Raw genomic sequence first — 26,116 nt, 5'->3', positions numbered from 1 at the left:
CTCCAAGTTAACTGTGTATACCGCGCTCAGCATTAGCTTTGTGAAACAAAAGCCTTACGTCACTCCTCTGCTCACAAACCACCAATGGCTCCACCAAAGGGCAAGATTAACCACCTGTGGCGCAGAACATACACCCATCCACTTCACCAGCAACAGTCTCCATCATCGCTTCTCACGCGCACTCTCTGGGCAACCAGGCAGGAGCCGACACAGCACACCCCGAGTCAGAGGCTGCTCCACCTGCCTGAGTGCCCCCACGCCACCCCCCAACTCGTCCCCACGGCACCTCCTCGGACACTCCTCCAATTCCCAGAGCCCTGGGCTCAAGACCTGGCTCTGAAGTGAGTGGTCTTGAAAAACAATTTAATTCTGTCAAGGCTCGGTTTCCTCATCTGGAAAATGGAAGGAAATGACAGTTCCCATCTCACAGGGTCATATGGATGACTGAGTGAGAACATGCGGCAAGCTCCTGGCACATGGTGAGTCCTCATCAAGGCCTGGGACGTTTGTCATTATGGACTCAACTGTGCTATCCTCCGCGTGCCTCTAATTCACATGCTGAAGCCCTAACATGCTGTGTGGCTGGACTTGGGTCTGAGCTTTTCGGAAGTTATTAAGGTTAACGGAGGTCAGCAGTGAAAGGGGCTTCCTTTGTGGCTCAGCTGGTAAAGAATGCAATGTGGGAGACTTGGGTTCAACCCCTGGGTTGGAAAGATCCCCTGGAGAAGGGAAAGGCTACCCACTTCATTCTGGGTAGCCATTCTGGGTAGTAGTATTCTGGCGAGGAGAATTCCCATGGATGGTATAGTTCATGAGGCTGCAACATCCTGTGTGACTGGGCTTTTATTTAGGAAGTTATTAAGGTTAACCGAGGTCAGAAGGATGGGTGTCAAACCTAAAAGGATTGATGACCTTATAAGAAGAGGAAGAGGTTCCTCTCTCCTCTTTCACTCTCCACTTGTACTCAGAGAAAAGGTCAAGACACGGTAAGAAGGTGGCCACTTGCAATAATAAAAGCTCTCATCAGAACCTGACCATGCTGGCACCCCACTCCTGGACTTCAAGCCTCCAGAACTGTGAGAAAATAAGTTTCTGTTGTTTGAGCCCCCTAATCCGTTTTTGTTAGGCAGCCCTAGCAGACTAATATACCTATTCTTGTTTCCCTCCTCATTCTGAGACTCCATTTAAATTAGATGTTGTGTGATCTTCCTTACCAGATTAGTACTTCTTTGAGAGTGCAGAAAGGGTCTCTACCTCTTAGGACCTACCATGGTAATCTGAACAAAGTAGGTAATCAATAAATCTTTAATTTATAAATGAAAATAATGAGATTTCAATTTTAAGCAAATATTACTCTTTCAGGTGGCACTAGTGGTAAAGAACTCAACTGCCAATGCAGGAGACATAAGAGATGCAGGTTTGATCCCTGGGTAGGAAAGATCCCCGGCAGGAGGGCATGAAAACCCACTCCAGTATTCTTTCCTGGAGAATCCCATGGACAGAGAAGCCTGGTGGGCTACAGTCCATGGGGTCACAAAGAATTGGACAAACTGAAGTGACTTACCACGCACACATCCTTTCAGAAGCTGCTGAATTGTGAGAGCTAAATGTCATTGCCAGACTTGCATTTGACTATTAGGAGACATGAATATGTAGTACAGAAACTGCTGCCTTTTTAGGTCAATTTTTACTGATCCCCAAGTTGAGGCCCTACCTACAGAGAAGTCTCAATATGTAGCCTAGAGAATGAAAAAAGATAAAATGTCTTTTCTCTTGACCTGATCTCAGGCACCTGTCTCCCACAGGTGCACATCAATGCAAAATGCCACAGCCTTTTATGAGCTCCCTAAAGCGCTGAGTTCTCAAGAGTAATGCTAACACCAAGGTCACTTTACCACCATCATACCTTTGTACTTAATTCTGTATTTTAAAAGGGATTGTATCCAGTGTCTAAGTGGATAATAAATGGATAATACTAAGTAAATGGATAGTAAATGGATAATACTAAGTGATATTAAATGGATAATACTAAGTGTTACAATAACCAGTGAACACTACACAGAATGTCCAACATACGGAAGCTTTAAAACAAGTGAGAGATACCATCTCGTGGTCTTATCTAATCTTCCCAGTGAGACGGTTGATCCAAGAACAGCCAATGCTACTTCCCAATACCCCGGACAAGTCTTCTATCACATGGGATCTGCACACTTGAAGTATGGGCGATGCATGACATGTACATAGGACTCCCAGTAAAACTCATGTTTGGAAGCAAGGTCTATTCATGCAACATTTACTGATTGAGCACTTACCACATGCCAGACATTAGGCAAGGTGCTGGGGATACAACAGTGAACAAATCAGACAATGTTCTTAATCTTAAGGAGTATAGTCTAGTGGAGGAAAGTATTACATTAAGGGGATGCAAGCAATGCCCCTTGACACAGCAGTTCAGGACCCCCAAAAGGACCCTGCATGCTGAAACATGCAAATGACCTTAATGATAAATGGGGAAAATGATGATTGACCTCTGACCTTAAATTTTTTTTTTATCAAGACATTAAACCCACCACAAATATACTCAACGGTGAAAAACTAAAAGCTTTTCCTCTAAGATCAGGCACAAGACAAGGGAGCCCACTCTTACTACTTCTATTCAACACAGTACTAGAAGGCACTCTGCTGATATTTGGGAAAGCTACACCTCAGATAAAAAACAGGCATAAAAGACTACCACAAGCAACTATATGCCAATAAAATGGACAACATGGAAGGAATGGAGAATTCTTAGAAAGGTACAATCTCCCAGGGCTATGCCAGGAAGAAACAGACCAATCACATGTACTGAAATTGAAACTGTGATTAAAAAACACCCAACAAACAGAGGTCCAGGACTAGATAGCTTCACAAGCAAATTCTATCAAACATTTAGAAAAAAGTTAATACCTATCCTTCTTAAACCATTCCAAAAAATTGCAGAGGAAGGAATACTACCAAACTCATTCTACGAGGCCACCTAATACCAAAACCAAAGATACCACAAAAAATTAAGTTACAGACTAGTATCGCTGATGAACACAGATGAAAATACCCTCAAAAAAAAATACTAGCAATCTGAATCCAACAATACATTAACATGATCAAATACTATGATCAAGTAGGATTTACCCCAGGGAGACAAGGATTTTTCAATACTTGCAAATCAATCATGGTTTGAAAATATACATGTACTCTAACGTTCACTCAAACACTGTTTGCAATAACCAAGACGTAGAAGCAACCTAAATGTTCATCTACAGATAAATGGATAAAGAATATGTGGTACATATATATAATGGAATATTAGTCATAAAAAGGAATAGAATAATGCCATTTGCAGCAACATGGACAACCTGGAAACTATCATACTAAGTGAAGTAAGTCACACAGAGGAAGACAAATATCATATGATATAGCTTATATGCAGAATCTTAAAAAATGGTACAGTGAACTTATTTACACAACAGCAAAGGACTCACAGAGAATGAACTTATGGTTACCGGGGAGGAAGGGGAGGGGGAGGGATAGAATCACAAACTCCTGATCTATCCCTCCCCGGTAACCATAAGTTCATTCTGTGTGAGTCCTTTGCTGCTTTGTAAATAAGTTCATTGTACCATTTTTTGCCTGATGAACTATGGATGGAGGTTTGTGACATTGTACAGGAGACAGGGATCAAACCATCCCCGTGGAAAAGAAATGCAAAATGGCTGTCTGAGGAGGCCTTACAAATAGCTGTGAAAAGAAGAGAAAAAAGCAAAAGAGAAAAGGAAAGATATTCCCAAGTGAATGCAGAGTTCCAAAGAACAGCCAGGAGAGATAAGAAAGCCTTCCTCAGCGATCAATGCAAAGAAATAGAGGAAAACAACAGAATGGGAAAGACTAGAGATCTCTTCAAGAAAATTAGAGATATCAAGGGAATATTTCAGGCAAAGACGGCTTCGATAAAGGACAGAAATGGTATGGACCTAACAGAAGCAGAGGGTATTAAGAAGAGGTGGCAAGAATACACAGAAGAACTGTACAAAAAAGATCTTCATGACCCAGATAATCACAATGGTGTGATCACTTACCTAGAGTCAGACATCCTGGAATGTGAAGTCAAGTGGACCTTAGAAAGCATCACTATGAACAAAGCAAGTGGATGTGATGGAATTCCAGTTGAGCTATTTCAAATCCTGAAAGATGATGCTGTGAAAGTGCTGCACTCAATATGCCAGCAAATTTGGAAAACTCAGCAGTGGCCACAGGACTGGAAAAGGTCAGTTTTCATTCCAATCCCAAAGAAAGGCAATCGCAAAGAATGCTCAAACTACCGCACGATTGCACTCATATCACACGCTAGTAAAGTAATGCTCAAAATTCTCCAGGCCAGGCTTCAGCAATACGTGAACCGTGAACTTCCAGATGTTCAAGCTGGTTTTAGAAAAGGCAGAGGAACCAGAGGTCAAATTGCCAATATCCGCTGGATCATCAAAAAAGCAAGAGAGTTCCAGAAAAACATCTATTTCTGCTTTATTGACTACGCCAAAGCCTTCGATTGTGTGGATCACAATAAACTGTGGAAAATTCTGAAAGAGATGGGAATACCAGATCACCTGACCTGCCTCTTGAGAAACCTGCATGCAGGTCAGGAAGCAACAGTTAGAACTGGACATGGAACAACAGACTGGTTCCAAGTAGGAAAAAAGAGTACATCAAGGCTGTATATTGCCACCCTGCTTATTTAACTTACATGCAGAGTACATCATGAGAAACGCTGGGCTGGAAGAAGCACTAGCTGGAATCAAGATTGCTGGAAGAAATATCAATAACCTCAGATATGCAGATGACACCACCCTTATGGCAGAGAGTGAAGAGAACTAAAAAGCCTCTTGATGAAAGTGAAAGAGGAGAGTGAAAAAGTTGGCTTAACGCTTAACATTCAGAAAACTAAGATCATGGCATCTGGTCCCATCTCCTCATGGGAAATAGATGGGGAGACAGTGGAAACAGTGTCAGACTTTATTTTTGGGGGCTCCAAAATCACTGCAGATGGTGACTGCAGCCATGAAATTAAAAGACGCTTACTCCTTGGAGGGAAAGTTATGACCAACCTAGATAGCATATTACAAAGCAGAGACATTACTTTGCCAACAAAGGTCCGTCTGGTCAAGGCTGTGGTTTTTCCAGTGGTCATGTATGGATGTGAGAGTTGGACTGTGAAGAAAGCTGAGCACTGAAAAATTGATGCTTTTGAACTGTGGTGTTGGAGAAGACTCTTGAGAGTCCCTTGGACTGAAAGGAGATCCAACCAGTCCATCCTAAAGGAGATCAGGCCTGGGTGTTCATTGGAAGGACTGATGCTGAAGCTGAAACTCCAGTACTTTGGCCACCTCATGGGAAGAGTTGACTCATTGGAAAAGACCCTGATGCTGGGAGGGATTTGGGGCAGGAGGAGAAGGGGATGACAGAGGATGAGATGGCTGGATGGCATCACCGACTTGATGGGCATGAGTTTGAGTAAACTCCAGGAGCTGGTGATGGACAGGGCTGGCGTGCTGTGATTCACGGGGTCGCAAAGAGTCGGACACGACTGAGTGACTGAACTGAACTAATCTTTAAAATATCAACAGATAACCAACAAGGACCTACTGTATAGCACAGGGAACTCTTCAGTGTTCTGTAATACTCTACATGGGGAAAGAATCCGAAAAGGAACAGGTACATGTATGTGTATAACTGAATCACTGTGCTATACAACTGAAACTAACACAACGCTGTTAATCAACTACACTCCAATCCAGAATAAAAGTTTCAAGGACTTTTAAATGGCAGAAGACACAAACAGAGACTGCTCCGAAGACGATATATAAATGGTCAATAATCACATGAAAAGATGCTCAACACCAGTCATCATTAGGGAAATAAAAATCAAAACCACAGTGAGATAACACTTAAAAAAAGAAAATAAGCAGTGTTGGTAAGGACGTGGAGAAATCAGAACCCTTGTGCACTGCTGATGAGAATACAGAATGGTACCACAATTATGGAAAACAGTATGGCAGTTCCTCAAAAAATTACAAACAGAATTATCACACATGTGGGCTGTGCTTAGTCACCCAGTTGTGTCCAACTCTTTGCAACCCCACTGACTATAGCCCACCAGGCTCCTCTGTCCATGGGGATTCTCCAGGCAAGAATACTGGAGTGGGTTACCATGCCCTCCTCCAGGGGATCTTCCCAACCCAGGGATGGAACCCAGGCCTCCCACTGCAGGCAGATTCTTTACTGTCTGAACCTCCAGGGAAGCATGATCAAATAATTCCACTCTGGGTATATTCCTCCCAAAGCTGAAGACAGATCTCAAAGACACATGTGTATATTTGTGTTCATAGCAGCATTATTCACATGGAAGCAACCCAAACTCCCTTTGATGGAGAGAGAAATGAACAAACAAAATGTGATACACATGCACTATGGATATCACTCTGCCTTAAAAGGGAAGGAAATTCTAACACATGTTATATCACGGATGAAACTTCAGACATGCTAAGTGAATAAGCCAATCACAAATGGATAAATACTATATATATTTATACACATTAGTACTATACACATAGTACATATATAGTACTATATGTATTTTATAGTATAGTAATGAAATATAGGATTCCATTTATATGAGGTCCTCAGAGTCATCAAATCCAAGACGACAGGGTAGAAGGGTGACTGCCAGGGACTGAGAGGAGGAAGAAATAAAGAGTTGTTGTTTACCAGAAATAGAATTTCAGTTTGGAAAGATAAAGTTCTGGAGATGGATGGTGGTGACAGCTGCATGACGACGTAACTAGACTTATTGCCACTGAAGCATACTCTAAAAATGGTTAAAATGGCAATCATATCCCTCTGTATATTTCACAATCTAGAGAAGTTTAAACATTCTTACTCTCAGTTATAAATGTATGGAAAAATTAAAACCAATAAAATGTATGTACTTAGTTTAAGCCTGTAATTGAAACCACTAGAAACACTGAGCATTAGAGGGTTTTACTTCTCTGTAACTTACGTATCAGGAGGGTTTGAGCAGCACATGCTTTCTCTTTGTCATAGAACTCAAGATGCAAAGTGAGCATTTTTGCTGCTATGCCTCAGTGAATAGTCATACTTCTCGCCAAGTTTAGGTTGGCTCCCAACATTGTAGCCTTTGTGCTTTCAAGGTTGTGAAAGTGCTTCTGATTCCTTTAATGTGAAGGAATTTCTTTTTCTCTGCTGCACTTTTATCTTTGATCAAATCTCTTTCAAACAGCCATTTTTGTAAAATGTCACATGGGTTTATCACTATGAGACAAGGAGGCAACAACAATATACTCTGGTGTCTGTGGGAACTAACAGGTGTGCAGTGATCAATGACAAGCACACTCTGCAAGAAGTGATGTGATTGGCCACTGATCATGATGTGTGTTTGTTACATCCATGGTGATTTGTGGACTGAAGAAATAGCAGCTTGTGTATAGTTATTCATAGTTTATACCCTGGTGGAACTGAAATGTGAACCATGTTATTGGGGTTATTTAATTAATAACCTCCAGGAACTGAAATGCATGCAGATTAGAACCAAGCAAAGCAAGTGCTATCTGTTATAATTATAAATTGAGGTAAGAAGCCCAGAGGAAAGAAACATGATTCTTTGAGAATCTTCAAGAATTTGAAGGTAGTCAGAGTAAGGGAAGAGCACAGCCATGCAACATAAGGCTACAGAATACATGACTGACAAAGCGCTGATGTTTTAAATCAAGGTAGATTCTTAAGCAAGTTGAAACCAAAATCACTGTCAATTTAAAGCTACTTTACTTTTCCATGTTTATATAAACCATCATATGAAGGGGCTTCCCTGGTGGTTCAGACGGTAAAGGATCCGCCTGCCATGCAGGAGACCCAGGTTTGATTCCTGGGTTGGAAAGATCCCCTGGAGAAGGGAATGGCAACCCACTCCAGTATTCTTGCCTGGAGAATCCCATGGACAGAAAAGCGTGGTGGGCTATAGCCCATGGGGTCACAGAGTCAGACACAACTGAGCCACTAACACTCTCACTTCATCATATGAAAAGAGAAGCTATGAACCTTTTCTGCAGCATGAGCTTCCCTGGCTTTGCACAGCCCCAGCCTAAAAGGAACACAATAAAATTATTTTGAAATATAAGGAAAGAAACCAGATAAAGCAGTAAATGGTCTAGGGGCAAACCAAACAGAACCAAGCCACACTGCAAAGAAGCTGTCAGAAACTTTGGTCCTGATCCTGAGAGCAGGGGAAGGTTACTTTTAGTTTTCTGGGACTGTTGCAGTAAGTTATCACAAACCTGGTGGCTTAAAATGGTAGAGATTTTTCTCCTCTCAGTTCTGGAGGCCAGAAGTCCAGAGTTTCCCTGGGCTGAGATCAGGACATGAGCAGGGCTGGCCTGCTCCCTGCACAGGCTCTCCAGAGGACCCATGCCTGGACCGCTCCAGCTTCAGGGACTGCCCGCAGTCCTGGGCTGCGGCTTCAATCACTGCCATCTTCAAGGCTGATGTCTTCAAATCTCTCTGCTCTGTTTTCATAACAGTCTCCCTGCTGCATATATAAAATCTTACTTTGCCTCCCTCTTATAATATGTGTGATTGCATATATTCACTCCAGGAGGGCTGCCTATCCACCCAGATAATCCAGGATCATCTTCCCATCTCAAAATCTTTAACTTAATCATGTCTGTAAAGATCCTTTTTTTTTTTTTGGCCATAGAAGGTAACACCAGGAACTTCCCAGGTGGCTTAGTGGAAAAGAATCCACCTGCCAACGCAGGATACATGAGTTCAATGCCAGGGTTGGGAAGATCCCTGGAAAAGGAAATGGCAACCCACTCCAGTATTCTCGCCTGGGAAATCCCATGGACAGAGGAGTCTGGCAGGCTACAGTCCATGGTGTCACAAAGAGCTAGACATGACTTAGCAACTGAACAGCAATGGCAGCAAGATAACACACGGTGGTTCCAAGGATTAAGATACAGGTGTCTTTTGGAGGACCACTTTTCAGCCTACCACTGAGGTCATGAAGGTGTTCTCAGCAGAGGCAGTAAGACGTGAAAGATGATCGGGGGGTGGGGAGGAGGGACAGAGACGGTAGAGGAAGCCAGCTGGGCTCTGCTACTGCCCAAGGAGACACGGCCTGGATGACCTGGCGGTGGAGAGAAGTGAATGGATTCAAAAGGTACTCAGAGAGGAAAACTGGGAAATGCAGATGAGAGAGGTGCCAAGAAGACATGTGAGACTTCTGGAGTCTGTAACCTTGTTTCAAGTGGGGCCGCCCACTGAGCTTGGGGACACCAGAAGAGCAGATGCCCAGGAGACCCTGAGGCTGCAAGACTGCTGGCTAATGCCAAGCTGCACAGCGACAGAGATCTTTTCAGAAGCAGCAGGGAAAACAGCATATGGTCTGGGGTTGGGGCCAGATGTCCCACTCAGAGTCTTTTCAACTTGGGTTCAGTAAGGCTTCACTGTGTCACGAGCCAAGTGACAGTGATAATACTTATCTAACAGGGCTGCGGAGAGCACTGGGATTAAGGGTAAATGCGCCCATCAAAACGTGTATTAACGATAAGCATTGATCCCCCACCTGATTACCACTCACTGCTGCTCTTTGCCTGCACAGGAATGCAAGCAAAGACCGAGTCTGCTGTCTGATTACCAGACTGGAATACCTCTTACTTTCTTCTGATTCCTCTCTAGCTTTGCTAATTCATATTCATTTATTGCTAAAGCCTGATGCTCATTTAGAGTTACTGATCTACTCTGAAAATAACTCTCTAGGCTAAATAAAGTCAATTTTCCCTTAGTTTTTCTAATTGTGTCATTAATGTGTATCAAATATCTCCCTAACTCATCAGCATTTAGTTCCTTCTCTATCTTAAATCATACAAATAGACAATCAAATCAATTATCTCCATTAATAGCAGACGCCACTGGTGTTGATAAGTAACTTAAACAGAGGTCATCCAAACCACACATTATCAACTAGCTAAAAAGCCTTTCCAACAATGCTTCAAAGCTTATTTTTTAAGTAAACAAAATTGATTATGTTTTCATTAATTTTCTCATCTTTAAATTAACATAGGATCCCCTTTATTATCTGTGGCAATAATCCACAAACTGCATGATCACTCTGAGAATTAAGTACACTCAGCTATCTATACAAGCAATTCAAACATTAAATATCTTAATCACCTAGAAATTTTAGATATCTCTATCTTTCAGTTGAAAAGGCATTTCAAAGTGAAACTGTAGAGATGTACACTTCATAATAAACCTTTAGTAGACAAGAGCTCAGTAAACAACTCTGAACTTCCTAAGAAAGTTTTTTTCTCTCACCAAAACACTATTATTTTCCTTTAGTTTTCAGTAGACCATAAGGCAGAAAGAGCTTCCCCGGTGGCTCAGGTGGGAAAGAATCTGCCTGCAATGTAGGAGACCTGAGTTCAATCCCTGGGTCAGGAAGATCCGTAGGAGAAGGAAATGACTACCCACTCCAGTATTCTTGCCTGGAGAATCCCATGGACAGAGGAGCCTGGTGGGCTACAGTCCACGGGGTCACAAAGAGTTGGACACAACTAAGCGACTAACACTTTCACTTTCTTTTCACCGGGCAGGAAAATTTCATTTGGGTTTAGTTCATTATTTACAAGCTTCTTTAACTATAAACTTAGACTTGAACAGAATAGATCCTTGATGAGGTTTCGTTTTAGTTTGAGGTAAAACTCAGTCTTCTATCAAGAGAAAAGCTCACAATTTCAACGTAGCCTCAACTATCCTCTCTCTAGCTGCAGTTCATGGGGTTGCAGGGTCAGACATGCCTGGGTGACTGAACAACTGTCTCTCATAAGCCCAGCTCTGATCCAAGAATACCACACAAGGGACACACAAAAAAAAACCATTCTGTCATTTCTTGCCATTTTTACACTGGTAATCTCTCCAGAACAAGAATCCGGAGGAATTTCATCAGAGCAGGTTCCAACTCTTGGCTAAACTATTTTAGACAGCTGTTTCCTCTCATCCATGGCCCTTCCCTCGTCCTTTCCCTGTGAGTAATTTCAGCTCAATCTGTAGTGTCTCATCAACCATCAATACAGAAGTAACAAAAAACTTGTGAAAGTCCAAGTTGAGAGCTGAAGCAAACAGCAGTCTAGCTATAAACTGATAATTGTTCTTTTCTGGGCAATTGAGTTGCTGCAAATCTTGCTGTTGGCCAGGAGATGGCCAATTTCTCCAACTGCAGGCTTACAATAGCCAGCTCCATTTCACCTTGGATAGTTCAAGTGCCATATATCAGACCAGTATGCAACTGATGGGTTCAATGTGTTTCTTTATTTTAGACCCCAATAAAGTTAAGGGGATCGTGGCATCTAGTCCCATCACTTCATGGCAAATAGATGGGGAAAAAAATGAAGACAGTGACAGATTTCATTTTCTTGGACTCCAAAATCACTGCCAACAGTGACTACAGCCATGAAATTGAAAGACTCTTGCTCTCTGGAAGAAAAGCTATGACAAACCCAGACAGCATATTAAAAAGCAGAGACATCACTTTGCCAACAACTGTTCGTATAGGCAAAGCTGTGGTTTTTCCATTAGTCATGTTTGCATGTGAGAGTTGGACCATAAAGAAGGCTGAGCACCAAAGAATTGATGCTTTTGAATTGCAGTGCTGGAGAAGACTCTTGAGAATACCCTGGACAGCAAGGAGATCAAACAAGTCAATCCTAAAGGAAATCAACCCCGAATATTCATTGGAAGGACTGATGCTGAAGCTCCAATACTTTGGCCACCTGATGCAAAGAGTTGACTCACTGGAAAAGACCCTGATGCTGGGAAAGACTGAAGGCAGAAGGAGAAGGGGACAGCAGAGGATGAGATGGTTGAACAGCATCACCAACTCAATGGACATGTGCATGCTAAGTCACTTCAGTCGTGTCCGACTCCGTGTGACCCTATGGACTGCCAGACTCCTCTGACCATGGGATTCTCCAGGCAAGAATACTGGAGTGGGTTGCCATGCCCTCCTCCAGGGGATAGCCTCAACCCAGGAATCGAACCCACATCTCTTATGTCTCCCACACTGGCAGGTGAGCTCTTTACTGCTAGCGGCACCTGGGAAGCCCTCAATGGACGTGACTTTGAGCAAATTCCAGGAGATGGTGAAGGACAGGGAAGCCTGGTGTGCTGCAGCTTATGGGGTCTCAAGGAGTCAGACATGACTGAGCAAATGAATAACAGCAAAAGTTAAGGGTGAACATGACTGAAAAGACACAAAGATATTCCATTCTTTTTTGCTCCAGAGATGAGCTGACAATACATACATAACTGGAGATTTTGCAATTCTCTATTCCAAACAAAGGTGGGAAGGGCATAAAAGCAGCACTTGAGGCCTTAACAGTGACTCATTATCCTGAAAGCAGTCCCCCAGATGCCACGCAGTATGGATTTCCACTTAAACCAATTGCTTCCCAAGACCTGAATTTCTGTCATTTAGTAAATTCAACTTGGATTTGGATATAAAAAGTCATGTTTCCTCCTTTTCTGTCCAGTTAGAATAGTACCAACAATTTTTACTTATGATAGAGGTGAAGTGATACAAATATTTGAAAATCTATTTATCCAGTGAGTGATTTACATCATGGAAGTAAAACCTGAGGGAGGGTTGCTATAGTAATGAGACAAGAGAGTGAATTCTGAAGCAAAAGGCACCCATTTAGACGATCAGAGGCCAAAGTGGGAAGAATAACAAATAATACTTACTAAGCATGGGAACCCAGAAAGAGACTCATCACCCTCAGATTCACTTTGCCCTAGAAAAGCCCCACCCAGGAGTACAATGATGCAGTCAAGCAGATAAAGAACAGGTTGAACGCACATGTACTGTGGAATACAGGTGATGGTGTGGCTGAGGGTGGGACCACGGAAAGTTCTGGGAGGTGCCCTACCTGAAATTAAACAGTGTGTGCGTGCGTGCTGGTGATGGTGGGGTTCCTACTAGCTGCTTTCAGAAAATCAACATGACACTTTTTGCCACATTTCCTTCCATTCTAGAGGAATCACTTTTGTGGTCCCCTTGACTCTCTTAATTTTGGGGCAATTGCATCCTGATTTCTGATGTTTTGACCCCTTTTGTGTGGGAGTAACCTACTGAGCAAAAAGCTCACCCTCCTCTTCAATCTTGGCCTTTTGATTAGATTTTTAATACAATCATACATCTTAGGAGGGACATGGACTAGTTTATACCCTGAGATTCACAGTTAGGAAGATCTGAGTGGGACACTCGGATGAAATCATCTGAGGCTGGAAAGACACGGGTCCTGCAGGCTGGCTCTGCAATGAGAAAGAAGATGGGAAGAGGCCCCAGGGGACCACCCTCCACCTGGAGGGGGACAAAAGAACCTGTGCTGACATCCCCTCCTGGAGGTGTCTGGGCCCTAGAAGCAGCCGTGTGTGACCTGGAAAAGCTGGTGTTTAGATGCAGCAACCAATGGGGCCACCGTGGAGGAGCCCTACCCTGCACTCCGCCTCGAACCAGGTCACAGGCTCGCTGGGGGCACTACCCCCTCCCACACAAGCCCCCTGCGGTGGCCCTGCCAGCCAGGGCTTGCCTGCCTCTGCTGCTGATCCCAGCAGCCCTGGGATCCCAGCAGCAGAGCTAAACCTTGTCTTGAGCTCCACACCTGCAAGCCCAGTACCTTTTAATGGAGGTGCTTGGGCAATCTCTGGGGGCTGTTTGGGGGCAACACAACAACTGTAGCAGGATGCGCCCAGGACCCTGGTCATCCTCAATGTGCCAGACTCCCGAGTGTCATCACACCCCACGTCCTGTACAATCTCTGAACATGTGGAACTTCACATGCATGACACAGTTTTCCATCGTTCAGTTCTAGAATCCACTTCCCTGGACACAGAAGCACAAGACCATTCTCTCCTTATTTAAATATACCCTTTGTCAAGATGTCTTCACAATTTTAGAAAACTATACCACCAACAGCAACACCACTTGTGGCATTTGAGCTGACAACACACCACAGCTACACCAGCCCGTGTTTGCAAAAGTCACATGCCAGAATTTCACAGGGATACTGAAAACTCCTTTAAATATAGTTAAAGCCAAATTATTAAAGACCCATGAAAAACCAGATTTTCATTCATATATTTCACTATTTAATTCATTAAGGATTTTCACGAGTAAGCTTCATTTTCGCCATCCACTATTAAGGATCTGTAGCATGTTGAAATCTGTATCATTAGAAGTGCACAGGAAAATTATTTATTTGGGGTTTCTTATTTTTTTGTCTTACTCTGACACTGCCCTTGGGGGGAGTGTTATACATCTCCTGCCCCAGCTTCCCTATAAACTTTTTTCCAATTCATCCTTTAATCTGAGAAATCTATTACAGGCTGTGGTCTCCAGAGGACTTGGTTTGGCAACGGATTTAAAGATGGGAGTTCGTTTTGTGAGACCCTCTGTCAGCACACATCCCATGTCCTAATACAGGGAATTAATTATGTTGACACAACCCTGACATCGGCTCATTACAAAAATGCCATGCTTCCTTATTTTCTCCATGTCAACAGCCCATGGTTTGCCGCGGCATATTATCTTACTTCAATTAAGGCTTTCCCTGCTTTCTCTTAACAAATACAGAACAGTGTGGTCTGTTACTTCTTTTGTGTCAAGTGCACCTACGCTCTCATTTTTCTTCTATGGAATGGCTTTGGATTGCCTCTCAAATCCAAATTTATTCATTATACACAGGTGCAGGCACCTAATGACTTTATCTTCTGAAGGTGTGCTGAGCATTTATGTTTTGAAATATGTGTAACTTTGTATTATGAATTTTTTTATTCTCCTTTATGATACTATTTGGCCATTCAGCTGCCTTTTAAACAGTGTACATGTCACAGGTCATTTTTTTCTTAGGTCATTTCATCTGTCAATTTCATTTTAGGATCGTAGAAGGAGAATTAACAAAACAGCTGTTACAGAAAGAGGGTGTTAGATTTGAGAGAGTTGTGAGCTACCTGTCTGGAAAGCTTCTCCTTCCAGCCTCCAAGTTTTTCCAGAGACCAGTTCATCCTGAAATTCAGGACGAGTTGGGAAGCTAGACTGTCGTCTTCTTACGCCAAAGCACATGATGCTGTCCCCACCCAGGGCAACCTAGCACACCGGGGGTGGCTGACGGGAGACGTGGAAGGTGGGTCTGCCTGCCAGAGACAACAAGGAGCGGAGGACAGCTCAGCCCAGGAGCTACCTGCCCCGGCTGGATGCAGCTGAGACTCATGGCCACTGCAGAAGCAGAAGACTTCATCAGAGCCTCCACTTCGCCTTTGATGGCACCTGTCAAGACCAGGACAGGCTGGCTGGCAGCCCTGCTCCCCACTGCCCCACACCAAGCACTGGGCAGCCTGGACACGCTGAAGGACCAGACCGGAGCCCTGCTACCTGCGTATGAAACGCACAGCATCAGTTCAGGGGTGCTCAGAGCCCCTCCACATCAGGATGCAGGAGCGGTCTGAGGAAGCAAGGCTCCTAACAGGCAGTGCCCCTGGGCTGCACGTGCAGATAAAGCGGCACTAAGTCCACAAAACCTCGTGGACTCCACGTGACTGCAGCGACCTCAGGAAGGGTGGCCTCAGGAACCCCCGACGAGACGTCCACCCATCTCAGCCCTGGCACCCAGACAGGCAGCCATGTCAACAGTGACCTCACATCACAGAGCTGGATGAAGGGATGGAGGAGCGACCCAGGGGCTGCACCACCTCCTCCTGGGAACCTGAGTTGGGTCGGGAGGGACAAGTCAGAAGCAGTCAAATAACGCAAAATTCTCCAGCACAGCTAAGGAGGAAGGGACCGAGGAAGGGGCAAGAGGGAGGCAGGGAAGCAGACCAGCCAGATCAGAGCACATCCATCCTAGGACAAGACCTGGGACCTCACCCCAAGGCCAGCTGGGAGCCATAGGGCATCTGAAACCTGGGTGACCCACTCCCTGTGGGCAGACCTCTCTGGTGGCTTACTGGGTTGCCTGTGTGCGCCCAAGTGTGTGTTGCAGATTTTTGAGCGGGAAGTTCACCCCAAAATGACATGAGCCACATGCAGGCTAACTTCTCATACCGTAAGGGTTATTACAAAAGCAAGATAGTGTGGTACAGGGGTTAAAAACACAGGCTCTGCAGCCGGACACCCTAGGTTCAAGCCCAGCTCACCCACTTACTGTGAGACCTTGGGCAGCTCATCCAATATCACTGTGCACCACGCACCCCCCCCCCCCCCCCACCAAGAGGGAGGTAACAAGAGCACCCTGCCCAGGACTGTGGGGAAGATAAGGCAAGGATGAACACACGGGGAGTGTGTGACCTGGCACAGAGACAGTACCACCTAGTAGTTGCCAATAATTTATGATTCTTATGTATTTATTTTGATGCATCTTAGGAAAAGTCACCTAAACCAGGGATTTCCCAGACAGTCCAGCTTTGAGTAAGACTGCTGAAGTGACTGCAGCAGGTTTCCAGGGATTCAGTGAGCCACGGCTGCTTGAAGCAGCGACCTGTTTCTCACCTTTGAGCCCGGCACAGAGTAGACCTTCTCAAAGGGCTTTCCTCTGTCATAATAGACTGACCGTTTTCCTGTAAGACAAGAGTAACTACCCGTTGTGCATCACATTCTCACGTTCTGAAATTCTTGAGCAAGAAGGAAGAGATGGAGAAAGCAACCTTAGCTAGAGGGAAAAGGGTGGAGATGGCCAACCAGCAAGCATCTTTACACATGAAGGAGAGTCCAGTCTCCATCTTCAAATCAGATGTCAGAAGTCACTACACCATCGAGACAGCAATTAACGAACAGCCTTCTAGGATGTACATTTGTAACTATGCACGGTGACAAATGTTAACTAGATTCACTGTGGCGATCACTGCACAACACATATACACAGCACATCATTGTGTTAACACCCGAAATGAGGGTGCTGCATGTCAACTATACCTCAAAGAACAGGCAAGCAAAGTCTCCTGTCCAGAAACTGGGACGCACTTCTCCAAATCATAAGGCTTTGAAGGGACTAGATCCCCAGGTCACCCCCCAAAAGACCTATTCAGTCTCAGATTAGACCTATGTTACCAGCCGAACAGATATGGTGAACTTGTGGGACAGAGGAAGCAGTGGGAAAAGTCTAAGACAGAGAGTTCCTCCCCCGGCACCCCAACCTCTTTCAAGGGGCAGAACTGGCACTAAGCAAGGTTTTGAAATAACAGCTATCTACTCTCTGGGCTTCCCTTATCTTCTCTCTTCTCCAAGAGTCCTTCTCAGCAAATTCCCTCTTCAAATTCCCCCTGCTGTCACTGGGTAAGTAGGAGTGTGACCCTGGCAGAAGAGTTATTATTGCTGTTCAGTCGCTCAGTCGTGTCCAACTCTTTGTGACCCCATGGGCTGCAGCACATCAGGCTTCCCTATCCTTCACTCTCTCCTGGAGCTCCATTGAGTCGGTGATGCCATCCACAGAGGTGATGTGATGCCATTTCTGTCGTCCCCTTCTCCTCCTGCCCTCAACCTTTCACAGAATCATGGTCTTTTCCAATGAGCTGGCTCTCTGCATCAAGTGGCCAAAGTATTGGAGCTTCAGCATCAGTCCTTCCAATGAATATTCAGGATTGATTTCCTTTAGGACTGACTGGTTTGATCTCCAGAGGAGACTAGGGTGTAAAAAGTGGGATTTAAAAGTCAGTGCAAGGACTTCCCTGGTGGTCCAGTGGTAAAGACTCTGTGCTCCCAAAGCAGGAAGCTCAGGTTCAATCCCTGGTCAGAGAACTGGATCCCACATGCCACAACTAAGACCCGGCACAGCCAAAAAAAAAAAAAAAGCAAAAACATTTACTTAAGAGTGTGCAAAAAGTCTAACCCCTGAAGCACAATGATGTGTCTGGAGGTCCACAGGGGGTTTCATATAACTAAAGGAAGAGAAAGCCTCATGCCACCCTCACCCCCACTGTAGAGGTGGTCACTTTTTCCTAATAATTTCCTGTAAACTGGTCCATTATTCTACAGGCAACTGCATTTTTTTAACATCCCAATTAAGCCAAATGAATCTTTAATTAGAATCTTTTCAGACAGTGCAATAGTTGGGAGGGAGAGAAAATCCCCCAGCCTTTGCATATACACACCGCTGAGCTGAGCAGGGTGGAACAGGGCAGTGGCTGAGCCTCCCCCCTCCCGCCAGCTGCCCACACCATTTCTGCTTCCTGTTGCTTCTCCTTTCTTACATCTCTGCACCTATGGACTCTCCAGGGCCTCTGGCAGCAAGGCGCAGGCACCTGGCTCTGGGAGCAGCCACATCATGTGGAGCCCACAGGTGACCCGCGGGCCCCCTTGGAGTCCAGAGCATCCAACACACTGCTGGGCACACGAGAAGCTTGGACACATATGGGTTCAGGTCTCTTAAACCAGCCTTTCAAGTTTTTCCAGGGAGAACAGTGGTTTGTACCAGGGGTCATCAAACTCTTTCTGTAAGGGTCGAGAGAGTAACTATGTTAAGCTTTGTGGGCTGTAGGCTCTGTATAGCCATTCATTTCTTCACAGAGAAGATACTTTGTTGTTGTTTAGTGGCTCAGTCCTGTCCCACTCTGCAACTCCATGGACAGTGGCTGGCCAGGCTCCTCTGTCCATGGGATTTCCCAGGCAAGAATGCCATTTCCTCCTCCAGGGGTTCTCTCCCAACCAGGGATTAAACTCATGTCCCCTGCAGCTCCTGCACTGGTAGGCAGATTCTCTACCTCTGAACCACCAAAGAAGATACTGGGTTAGCCAAAAAGTCCATCTGGGAAGTGAGTCTAGCTGTATCCTAATAACTTTATCTACTGGGCTTCCCTGCTGGCTCGGTGGTAAAGAAGCCATCTGCCAATGCAGGAGACCCAGGTTCAGGCCCTGATCTAGAAAGATCCCACATGCACATGGAACAACTAAGCCCATGTACCCCAACTACTGAGCCTGTGCTCTAGAGTCTGGGAGCTGCAGCTATGGAGCCCATATGCCACAATGACTGAAACCTGCGTACCCTAGAGCCTGTGCCCCAAAACAAGAGAAGTCACCACAACGAAAGTCCTGCAGGCCTGCCACTAGAGAGTAGCCCCCACTCACCACAACTGGGGGAGAGCCCGTGTAGCAACAGGGACCCAGCACAGTCAAGAATAAGTAAGATTTTTTAAAGCATTTTTTTTAAAAAAAACAAAAAACCTTTATTTACAAAACCAGTCAACCAGATTTGGCCCATGGGGTCTAGTCTAAAATCTCGAATTACAGTGAGCAATCTCTACAGTGAGACTGGCTCTATAATCAACCTGCTCAGAAACAAGGCCACATGTAATATGGTTTGATTGTATGTGCCATAAACTGTTAAAACAATTTAGGACCCATACATTCATTTTAAACATGAGTTTTTGTTGCTTTTTGTTTTTAATACTTTCTTGCCATTTTTATACTTTAAGACAGAAAAGAAAAATATCAATTCATAATACCAACTATGCACTAATTCTCTATGAAGCCCTTATTTATGCATATTTATCATCAGTGATCATTCATTCTGTTACATGCTTTTTGTTTGATCTAACAATGACCAAACAGGACTTCTTAATCATATCTACAGCCAGAAAGTGGCAGTCGGGTTGGCAGGGGTAAATAGTGCAGATGTCTTAGGGTCAGAAAGAATGCCAGCAATTAAAGCAGGAGATGGAGATGGTGGCCTCAAGGGTCAGAGAGACAGTAAATGCCAGTCCTGTGAAGTAAGAACCGCAAAGCTCTTTGGCTCAGGAGCTCCAAACGTCTCCTGTCCTCCTTAGAGTTCAGAGTTTTACCTCTCCTCCTAGTCTGCCGATTACAAAAGTAACACCTCAAGCCCCAAAGAGAAAGAGATGGTGACATCAGGACCCTGAGGCCCGAGCAGCTGGGTGTTAACTACAGATGTGAGGGCCACACTGTGATGGGTGAGGGCAATGGACAGCATGAGTTAACTGAACACCCTGAAAGGCAACACTGACTCACAGGAAACGTGGACCAAACAGCAAATCTCAGAAGAAAACAAGTGTAGAAAACCCATCCGACATGACAACCTAATAACACTGATCAGCTGGCAGGTCTCACCCCCCTTCTCCAGATGCCAACCCACATCTCTCTCCTCGAGTTCCGAGTTCCACGTCCACCCACCTCCGCTCACGTTCTCCTCCTCCCCCACCCTTCCCCCAAGGCCTTCTCTTTCAACTGGCTCACTTCCACCCCATCAGTGCTCAGCCTCAGTTCCTCTGCAAGATTCTCCTTCAAGCTGGGTTTCCTTCTCTCTAGTCCTACAGGCCACAACAGCCATGGCTCCATCTCCAGATTCTCCCCACCAGCCAAGCTTACCTGCAACTCCACACCTAAAAATCTAGTGCCTGCCTCATGCACATAACCACAGCCTCTGGTCACAAGTCTGAGTTCCTAAAGGTCTGAGTGTGTATCACACACACGAACATCAGTTAAAAGTGTGTGTGTGTGTGTGTGTGTGTGTGTGTGTGTGTGTAGGAAGGGGAGTGAGCACTGCTGGATTACAGCACGGAGCCCCCAGACCAACACAGAGAATGTGATTTTGGAGGGTGAGGATCACACACTTAAAAGGTATATTCTTGGGCTTAAATCAGCACCAATCTGCCTCAGCCTCTGCGAAAACATCTCCAAGCGCATGATGGGGACTCAACATCAACAGCTGGGCAGCTTGTTATATTATTACTGTAGTTACAACAGAAGTGACAGCTACATTTTGAAACTCCAGCTATGGAGTCTTCTATCTCAAGAGAAAGCCTCTACTGCACATGTGCATGCATGCCAAGTTGCTTTAGTCACATCCAACTCTTTGCTATGGACTGTAGCCCGCCAGGCTCCTCTGTCAATTCAATTCTCCAGGCAAGAATACTGGAGTGGGTTGCCATTCCCTCTTCCAGGGGATCTTCCCAAACCAAGGATCGAACCCGTGTGTCTCTGGCACTGGCAGGCGGATTCTTTACCACTGAGCTACCTGGGAAGCCCATGCTCCTATTTTTACAATATCTAAATTATACAACCCCAGCTTTCCACTAATTCAGAATGACCTTCACGATATTGTTTCTACAAAGTAATCATTTCTCATTAGGTAGCTGCTGGTGAAACTCTACCATCCTAGGAATAGTGGCAAGACAAAGTGACCTTCTTGCTTTAATTTTCTTACAGTGTTACTGTTACACTAGACACAAATGTTTCTATTGTTAAACCGTAATGATACAATTCCAGAATGTTTACTGGAAAGGGAAGGGTGGTGACAGAAAAGTCCTAAGGAATGAGATAATCAAGTTGTTCTCTCTTCTGCAAATAAACTGAGTTAGAGGTGTTTCTCAAACATGTATGAAATCACTGCTGTGTTTTCCAGCAGGCCATTCAACCCTGGAAAGGGAAGGGAAGTGTCCCAATGTGTAGTAGGACCTAAGTCTTTGAAATGCATTATGTGAGGGTTTCCCTGGTGGCTCGGCAGTGATAAAGAATCCTAGTACAAAGCAGGTGGTGTGGGTTCGATCATTCCGTTGGGAAGATCCTCTGGAGAAGGAAATGGCACACCACTCCAGTATTCTTGCTGAGGCAGTCCCATGGGCAAAGGAACCCACAGGTTACAGCCTGCGGGGTAGCAGAGAGTCAGACATGACTGAGCATGCACACAGGCCAGGCTAACTTTAAAGAGAAAGGCTACCTGCATTCAGGATGTTTTGTCTTCTACTCAAACTACGCCATCAGGAGAACGTACAGTAGGAGTGGAGAAGGCATCAAGTTCAAAAGCTGGCTAGTGTTTGATGGCTTACACGTTGCCAGCTACCGTGGATTCTAACACTAACCACCCTATGGTGTGCACGACTCCCATTTTACAGGCAAGTAAGCAAACTGAGAAACCAAAGCCAGCAGCTACAAAAGTAGCAAAACTAGGGCAGCCCCTGGCTGCTGGGAAGCTGACAGGATGACGCTACTACTATCCACCCCTAAAAGAGTTTAAGCTGCTGGCAAACAAAGTCACCAGGGCAAGTTACAAAATATATATCAATCAGGTGAGACAGTCAGAATGGTTTAATGAAAAAGAGCTCTGGATTTAGAACCACAGGGCTTGTGTCCTGGCCCGTGCTAAACGCTGAGAAGCTGAGTGCCTCGTAACTAAAAACACTGTGAGGATGAAATACATCTCACTCCTTTGTCATCACTAGAATAGCTCGAATATAAGGAAATATGCTTGGCAGAGATGAAATACATCATCGTGTTCCTCTATCCTTGGTTCCCATTTCAAAACACAAGCAGACAGCCACAGCTCCTAGCTATGCAGTGGAAATCCTGCCTGGACACCACCTCCTCCCCTCACCCCCAACACTCGCAGAGAAACGCCTTCCCTAGCACTCAGAACTCACCCTCCAGTAATAGTGCATAGGGGCTTCCCCGGTGGCTCGGCAGTAAAGAATCCACCTGCTAATGCAGGAAATGTAGGAGACAGAGGTTCCGTCCCTGCCCTGGGAGGAAAAGATCCCCTGGAGGAGGAAATGGCAACCCACCCGCATCCCTGTCTGGGAAATCCCAAGGACAGAGAAGCCTGCCAGGCTACAGTCCATGGGCTGCAGAGTCAGACATGACTGAACACAACAGAGCACAGAGTTGTCTAAATGAGGCAAAGTGAGTTATTTCATGCTTTCAGTATATGGGAACCATGAGATAGGAATTTAAGTACATTAAAGCAATTGGGGGGGGGGAAATCATTAAAATAAGTAACAGAACATTTCAAAGCAAGAAGTATTGAAATATGCAAGTACCCATATCTTGATCAACAACCAAAGAAAACAAACTTGACTCTAAGACTTTCTTGACCCCCTCTCATACAACATAAATTAGTGTGTCTTTTTGGAAAAGTCAAAGCACAGTAAATAAAATTTTTCATTAAATACAATCTCAGATTGCTCAAAAAAAAAAAAAACCTGTACAAGAGAGTGCGAGACAAGTCAGTCTTTTAAATCTATCCTCTAGAAATCCCTGATGAAACTCTGGCTTGAAATCAGATTTGTATGCTTTAAAAATAAAATGTTCTGAATAGAGCTAAGAAGTTTCCATTTGCGGGTTTTTTTTCTTCAAAACTGATTTAAAAGTAAAATGTCTTAGTGAAAAAGTTTATAGTTGTGAGATACTCGCTTTGCCATTAAGTTTGTGGATGCTCCCAACGGTAGAAACCACCATTCTTTTATGTCTGAAAACTTCAGGCGCCTGCATCCCACGGGCTGGGCTCTCCTCTTATTTGCTTACAGGCCGTGGCGCTCAATCACAGCTACACAGGAGTTCCCTAATTCCTACCAAACACCGGCCCTAAAGACCCGCAGCAATTGGGCCTTAAAACACTGACAGCGAAGCTGCCAATCAACATCCTTGAGTCCTGTCGATACTAAAAGGGCAAATCACAAACTTGTTTCCTAAACCAGAAAGCAGGTTCTTCTGCTCCGCAAAGAAACTGAAGGCTCCTCCTCCCCACACACGAGAAAGCTACGAGGTTTCAGTTCTTTCGCTTCAATTTTTTAAGACGACGAATAAAACAATTAACTGAACACACATGTGCTTCCTCTCTCTCCTACGTATGTTTAAAATCCCTCCATTTTCTTCTACCTCTGAGTTAGAGAAATCCATCATAAATACATACGCTTGCTTGAAAAGCATTAGCAACTCATTTTGCGGACTGAGTTTGAGAAAAAAGGCAGAGAGGTGAATGAGCAGAGTTTGGCTGGATTTTTTTTAATTCTTTCATGGCCAGGCAGTTGTGCATATCTGTTTTCAAACAATGAAAGCGTCTGGAAAGCACAACGATGCACAGTAACGCGGGGAGCACGAAGCAGGCACGCTGCGGCTGGTGTGGTCCGTGTCACAAAGACAGCGCGAGCGGCGCGCCTCGCCAGAGTCACGGCCCTGCAAGTCCGGGGCTCGCTGCCGCCTCGAATCGCGTCCGGTCCAGATCTCAAAGCCCACGGGCTCCGGACCCGGTGGCGGGGGACGCGACCCGCTAGAGAGAAGCGGACGGACACCGGGCGCTCCTCTGGCAGGACGAGGCCGGGAGAAAGTCAGGGGAGACTGCGGGTCCCGCAGAGAGAAAGGACCGCGGAGCCGGGGTGGGGGCGGAAGGGCGACGGAGCCAAGGCGCAGAGGCCGGGGGATGCGATTCGGGAAGCAAGGACCCGCCAGGGAGTAGTGACCGCCGGGAGGGGGCGGGGGAGCGGGGCGCGCCGGTCACCTGTATTGTTTGAAGAGCTGGTCCGACTCCCGAAAGCCGTTGTTAAGCAGCATGTTGATGCCGGCGAGGGCCAGTTCCGCGTCCTGCAGGGGCGCCGCCGCCGCGTCTCCGTCGTCCAGCCGCCGCGGCCGCTGCTGCTCCGAGCCGGCCATGGGCGCGCGAGGCTCTGCGCGGGGCCGAGGCGAGGTGGGGTGGCAGCCGCTGCGGCCCCCGCGCGCGCCCGGAGCCCGGCTCTACCTGCGCGGGGCGCGGGCGCGGTGGGCGGGCGCGGAGGGAGGAGCCGGGGCCGGGCTGCAGCGCGCGCGGCGGGGACGTGGGCGCCAAGGCCACCGCCTCCCGCCGCCGCCGCCGCGGCCGCCGCCGCCGCCGCGATTACTCAGCAGCCGCCCGCCCCCCTCCGAGGCTCCCGGCTCGCACGGCCACTGAAGCGGTGAATCCGTTTCCGGGTGTCTCTACACGGGCGGAGCGGGGGCCGAGCTCCGGCTGCCCTCGCTTCCTGCAGCCCCCGCGCGCCGCCCGAGCCCCGGCCCTCACACCGCGCCCCTCGCCCAGCAGCCCGGAGCCAGCGCGTTGAGCCTGCTCGGACGCGCTCGAGGCTCCGAGGCCCGGCCCTTGACCCCCTCCTCCAAAAGGACCGGACCCAGGAGTCGCGGGGAAGCTGGATGAGGGCGAGCGGGTTCGGAGACCAAACTGGGAACTCCACCCGGGCCGCGGCGAGAGCGCGCAGCGCTTTTACCCCGGGTGCCCGAAACCCCACGCAGGCGGCGCGCGCGCCGCCCAACTTTATCGGCACCCTGGGACCGCCCACTAGCCGCGGAAGCCAATCCCTGAGGAGGTGGGCGGTGGGGGCGGCGCCCGGGGCACCTGCCTGAAGGCTGCCCGGAGCTCAGAGTTGAAGAACTAGAGGGTCGAGGGCCTGGGTCTGACCACCCACCCACTCCGGACCGTGGGGCAAGGAAACAAATAGGGGCTCAGATAACAAACACCTAATATTTAAGTTACAAATTCAGCTGTTCAATTGCGTTATACTCTAACCCTAACAATTACACTTTCATATCAATGCAACAGAAAAATGACTATAAAGCTGCAGTTTCCGTAGGACCGAAAAGTCAGTAAAACGCTGAAGATGACTGAATTTAGCCATTACTTACGAAATTCTGATGATGGGCTGGTGGTGTGTGTTGGAGGTTAATATTAGGGAGACAATCCATAAATCAGTTTTTGTGAATTTCCATAAATTAACTTTTGCCTCTTTTATTTTAGCAAAATCAATTATGTGTGCTGTTACAATCAAGATTATGATCTTAATGTATAATTAAACCACCTTTCTTAAATCATCGTGATTCTTTAAGTGTAGTTTATTAAATTCAGTTTGGAGAAACTTTGACCAAGCTTTCACCACTGAAATTGTTTGTAAAACTTAAAATGATGTTCAGGTTTCTAAATAACCCATGAATTCTAAGTATTATGTCCAGCATTATAATTGAATCAATAAGATAAATGATCACAAAAAGTTTTCCAAAATAATATAATTTCATACTATAAGTGGCTATCACTTATTTTTATAGTCTGTGCCATCCTGTAGAGTACAGTATTCCCAACATTCATCTCAAATTTAAGAGTAATGTGAATTGTTGCCATTTCTCAGTTGCTGGGTGTAACTGCTATAACACCAGGCTAATTCTTGAGTACCTCTGGGGCCAAAAATGAGAACAGTGAAAAGCAGCAAGAAACTAAAT

General features: G+C 45.9%; 1 protein-coding gene across 1 annotated transcript in view; it reads right to left on the bottom strand.

Moving 5' to 3' along the window:
• Nucleotides 1-24,682, bottom strand: part of TTC39C (tetratricopeptide repeat domain 39C) — a 100,480-nt gene extending 75,798 nt beyond the window's left edge. Inside the window, exon 1 of the mRNA XM_020870436.2 lies at nt 24,378-24,682. Coding sequence (XP_020726095.2) covers nt 24,378-24,529 — 152 coding nt within the window. The 5' untranslated portion in view covers nt 24,530-24,682. The remainder of the gene's footprint in view (nt 1-24,377) is intronic.
• Nucleotides 24,683-26,116: the final 1,434 nt, after the last annotated feature.

Source organism: Odocoileus virginianus, chromosome 22 (assembly GCF_023699985.2).
Source record: "Odocoileus virginianus isolate 20LAN1187 ecotype Illinois chromosome 22, Ovbor_1.2, whole genome shotgun sequence".
In the NCBI taxonomy this organism is placed as follows: domain Eukaryota; kingdom Metazoa; phylum Chordata; class Mammalia; order Artiodactyla; family Cervidae; genus Odocoileus; species Odocoileus virginianus.
Note: the sequence above shows the minus strand (reverse complement) of the source record. Positions and strands in the feature narration are given on the sequence as shown.